Raw genomic sequence first — 5,306 nt, 5'->3', positions numbered from 1 at the left:
TCCATTGTGTCACGCGACATGCCTGCCCGTGTACAGTATGAGGCCTGTCATGTGAGATCCACACTCACACACACACACACACTCTCACATGAAGCAGGAGAAGCAGTCAGTCAGGCAAGGATCGCTTTCTCAGGTCGAGGCCTCTAATGAAATATTCGTGTGAGATTTCCCTACGCTAACACGAGACGAGTGAGGTTATACTGTAGCGGCTTCAATACGATCTTAAAATCCTTATAAGGTCACGTTGTGAAAAAAAATAAATAACTCAATATGTTTTAACCTCGATATAAAGGCATGATTGACTTTTTCACAGGTGTGTGTGTGTGTGCGTGTTTAGTGTGTGTATGGGTTACTTGTAAGATGGGCGCCGCGGTGTCATGAATGGACAGGATGTGTGTGACGTTGTTCCTCGCCAGCTGCTCTCTGTCTCTGGCGTCTGAATGGAATGAAATAGAATAAAATAAAGATATCGTCTCCGGGAACCCGTCTCTCATCCGCCATCTTTGATTTCTTTCTTCTTTTTTCTCTTTCTTACCTTTAAAGTTGCCCAGATACAGATCAGGCAGCACCTACAGTACACACACATACGAAATACATTAACAAAGCACTTACTCGCGAGTACTTCAACAAAAGGACCAGTCTACAACCGGGTCACTCACATTTTTTTTTTTTTTTTTTTGGTTTGTAGAACATCTGAAAGCTCAAACGTGAGAAGAACCCTTTGAAGAACTGATTAACCTTCTATATACAGTACCAGTCAAACATTTTCTAATTCTAATCTTATAATCAACAAAAAACAATCAGTTGTTGTTTTAAGACATGAAGGTCAGCTGTTTTTGGAGGAACAGTGTTGTATTTAAGTGCGTTTGCAAAACCCATCAAGCTCCATGATGAAACTGTCTCTCATGAAGATTTTCCCAGGAAAGCAAGACCAAGACTGACCTCTACTGCAGAGGAGAAGTTCATTTAGAGTCACCACTAGTGAACCATTTAACAACCTCTATCGAAGCTCCGCTTAACACCCCTCTTCCCAAAAGAAGCTTCTTGAGTATGGAATTCTTGGTCGAAACCTGAAGGCTGAATGGAGGAACCTACATCAGATAATTCTCCTTTGAGAAAAGGGTCCAAGAAATGAGGATCTCAAAACAATCTAAAGATTCCTCGAAGAGCCTTTCACCCCCAACTCCGACATTTGACACTTTAACGATCCTACAGTATGGAGGAACCTGGAACAGATGCCTGGAAAAGCTGTCAAGTAGAATTTCTTTACTAAGCTAGAACCTTTGGGTTTCTAAGGAACTCCCCAAATCACCTACATTTTGTTTTACTTATTTATTTTATATACCATTATTCGTTCATTGGTCGCTACTTTAGGGGGACTTTAAAGGTTTGACAGGGTTTATTCTTCATAAAATGTTTTTTTTTTTTTATCTATCAAACTATCAAAGTACCAATTTTTGTTCCTTATAGAAAATCTAGAACATCAGAAATGCAACAGTTAAAAAAAAAAGTAAAAAGATTCTCCGAGGTTGTAAAAACATGCCGGTAGGTGGACTGACGCGTCCCTAGGTGTGAATGTGTGGGAGCATCATGGATTCCTGCATAACACCTAGCGTTCCCAGGATACACTCCATCAGGGCTGAGGAAAAAAAGGTTCCTGAAGATGAATAATGAAATATTTGTATATACAAAAAAGAAAGAAAATGAATAAACACCACATGAATGCGCAAAGTAGGAACTTCTGATGAGGAAGTGCTTGAGTTGAAGATACGGCCAGTGAAAAACTTGAAGAGTACTCGATATCGTAGTCAAGACGTATGAGAACTAAGTAAGTACTGAACTGTACTGTTCCTCATTATTGGGGTGGAAACACTGAAGTGAAATTTTCTGTATCTTTCATTAGCTTTTAGAGATCAAAACTTCAATTACCTTTAATTCTGAGAATGTACAGTAAGGGTCAAACTCTGATCTAACTGTAATGCACGTTATTAATAACATTATCAATTCTGCCTAACATTGAGAAGGTCCTCCCTTTCCATGCACCTTTCTATCACAACCAGCGTTAACCTTTGTATCTATTTGATCTGCATTAGTGCCTCTGGATCAGACTACACGGGCCAGCCTTCACTCCCCAGTGACACTTGGCCACACGTGACCCTGTCACCAGTTCACCGGCTTTCCCTTCCTTGGCCTCTCCTGACCGCTCAAGAGCTGAAGACCAGGAACATCCAACAAGAGCTGCATTTTTTGGCCCTTCTCACAGTAGCAACAGTTATAATATCTCATTATGAGGTTTATGAGCAGGTTTTTTGAGTGAAGGTCCAGGTTGTGACACTACAGGACTGGGTCGGAGCGACTCCAAAACTTTAGTTCTTGTGTGGTGTTCCTGTTCTGCAGTGGACCAGAAGTGATCCAAAGAAGGAAAACTGGTGAACTGGTGACGGGGTCACGGGTCGGACATGGGGAGTGAAGGCTGGTCCGTCTAGTCCGATCCGTAAAAAGCGCTACTGTAGATCAGATTAATGAAAAGGTTAGAATAGGACATGCAGCGCAATCCTGTTATGGTGGATCTACCCAACATTAGGCAGGTGGTCATAACGGTATGCGTGCGAACGTTCGTTCAATAGTGGCATAATATTAGGAACGCTGAAATGTCTTATAGTAGTACACTACAGTGTTATGACAGTTGTGTTATATCTCCTGACACTTGTTACGTTCAAAGTTGTATTCACGGCGATCAGCTTTCAGGTGTCGACCCGACGGTGTCACACTGTAGATGACTTTGTATCAGAAATCAAAAGACGTGCAAGCGATCAAAGCAGAGCAGAATTTTTGATTGGATCATCATTTTTATCATCACTTTTCCTTTCCCGTGTGGTTTTCATGTAGGAGTATATCCTCCTACACATCGTACACACACACACTGTGGGGGTTTAAACACTGCATATTTGCATGAGTAATACTTTTTTCTGTAAATTATAAATGTCATATTCATATTAAAACTCAATGACTAAAATGAGGTGAGGTGACATTTGGTCACAAATAAAAAAGGGGAAACATTCTTTTTTTTTTTTTTATAGAAATGAGAGAGAGAGAGAGAGAGAGAGAGAGAGAGATCTTCCTGGACTTCACACACTGGTTAATAACTGCATGCATCTCCTTACCTTGTTCATTCCGTTGCCCATGTTGCCTGACTCCGTGTATAACGGTGCACACACTCACACACACACTCTCTCTCTCTCTCTCTCACACACACACACTATAGGAACACCCGAGTTGTTATTAAACTACATGAGACTCGAGTTGAACTGCGGCGCTTCTGCTGCTCCAGTGGTCTGTGTCGGAAACCCTCAGCCGCGCACTGGCTGCTGGGAAATGCAGTTCTCACCTCAGACGCTGGGCGGCGTCCTAGAGCCTAGCTGACCTGAGCTCCGCTTCCCTTTAAACCCGCGTTTTAAAACATCCAAATATCAGATATTAGACATTTTATTTTCCCTTTATAATAACCCCTGGTCACGTGACTGCCTGTGAAGAAAAACCGGCATGTAAAAAAAAAAGAACTCCTTTTGAAGCGTTTCCTTTGATCTCATCTCTCCGAACGCAACTGTTTATACAACAAACTTACACTGTTTTTATTATTTTAGATTGAAATCCTTTGAACCCGCCATGTGTTGCCTCCCCCTCCTACAAAATCTACAACTTATATTATATTATTACACCATTTATTTTACTCCTTTTAAACTAGTCCCTAGTCACGTGACAGCCTTTGTTGCGAACGATATATATATATATATATATATATATATAAAGAATTGACATATACTGTACAATCCCGTTTCTAATCATTTCCTTTGATCTATTAGACAATCTTTTTTTATTGTTTGTTCTTTAAACAATATGTGTTGACAAAAATGCATACAATGTAAATTTTTTCTATTATTTTTCCATTTCTTTATTTTATAAGAAAATCCCTTGTGCTAAAATCAGGGGGTCGGTCAGTGGTACTGAGCTCAGGTCCCAGGTTCAAATCCCACGACGCCACTGGTGGTCCCTCGAGCACAGCCCTCAACCCTCAACTGCTCAGATGTGTAATGAGATTAAAATGTAAGTCGCTTTACCTAAGGCCTAAATGTAATGGAAATGTAACCCCCCTTCACAATCAAATATTATACTACAGCAAAATTTTATATTCCCTTTATAATGGACCCCCAGTCACGTGACAGCCTTAGTTGTGAGCCACAATAAAAAAGGAAGCATATTAAATCCCATTTAAATCCCATTTTAAAGGGTTTCCTTTAATCTTATCTCAACGCTAAACTATAGTGTTTATAAAACAATGTAAAATAAATTATATACATTATAATAAAATTCTTTGTGCTAAAATGTCCCCCATCCTCTCCACCTCGCCACAGATTGCCCCCCTTCAACATCAAATATTATATTATAACAAAATCTCATATTTCTTTTAAAGAAACTAAAAAGTCCACTAAGATTTTTTTTACCAACCCCTAGTCACAAGACAGCCATTGCTGTGAACAATACTGAAAAATTGGCAGATAAAATCCCCTTTCCAAGCATTGCCTTTGATCTATTAATTATAATCAAGCTATGTTTTTAAACTGTATGTGTTTATGCAACAATGTAAACTTATACAATTTCTATTTTTCTTTTTTTTTTTAATAAAATCCCTTGCGCTAAAATGCCTCCTTTCATCATCCCTCATTTCCACAGCCCCCCCCCCCACACACACACACAAAAATAAAATATTTCAACAAATATTATATTTTTTTAGAACAACCCCTGATCATGTGACATCCTTTATGAACAATAATGAAAAAACTTACATAAAATCCCCTTTTGAACCATTTCCTTTGATCTCATCTCACTAAACTCAACTCTGAACTACATTGTTTATACAACAATAATTTATATATACAATGTATATATATTTTTTTTATTTAATATTAAAATCTGTTGCATTGAAATGCCCTATCATCCCCACTCGCTACAGATTACAAGCCCCTCCGCATGTGCAAAATCAATATCTATTATTATATTACACAAAAACAAAAATGTATATATTTTTTATAATAAGCCACAATCTTGGTTGTGAACAATAATGAAAAACTGACATAAATTCCACTTTTTAAGCATTTCCTTTGACACCCTGAACTTAAAGAATCATCAATTTCAAACATCTAAATTTTTTAAACAGTTTGTATTTATTCAACTTGTATAAAATTAGTTTTGTGGCATTTCTCGACATCTTTTCATAGTTTGATCCACCAAAGCCCTTTATAGTTTAT

At 38.4% G+C, this 5,306-nt stretch overlaps 1 protein-coding gene across 1 annotated transcript in view; it reads right to left on the bottom strand.

Moving 5' to 3' along the window:
• dusp22b (dual specificity phosphatase 22b) overlaps nucleotides 1-3,374 on the bottom strand; it is an 18,843-nt gene extending 15,469 nt beyond the window's left edge. The window contains exons 1-3 of the mRNA XM_053503559.1: nucleotides 3,165-3,374; nucleotides 536-569; nucleotides 354-436 (exon numbers count right to left, since the gene is read on the bottom strand). Of these exons, the coding sequence (XP_053359534.1) occupies nucleotides 354-436; nucleotides 536-569; nucleotides 3,165-3,185 (138 nt within the window). The 5' untranslated portion in view covers nucleotides 3,186-3,374. The remainder of the gene's footprint in view (nucleotides 1-353; nucleotides 437-535; nucleotides 570-3,164) is intronic.
• Between the last annotated feature and the right edge of the window lie 1,932 nt (nucleotides 3,375-5,306).

Source organism: Clarias gariepinus, chromosome 1 (genome assembly GCF_024256425.1).
Source record: "Clarias gariepinus isolate MV-2021 ecotype Netherlands chromosome 1, CGAR_prim_01v2, whole genome shotgun sequence".
In the NCBI taxonomy this organism is placed as follows: Eukaryota; Metazoa; Chordata; class Actinopteri; order Siluriformes; family Clariidae; genus Clarias; species Clarias gariepinus.
The sequence above is the reverse complement of the archived record's forward strand: the minus strand, read 5'-3'. Positions and strand labels throughout refer to the sequence as shown.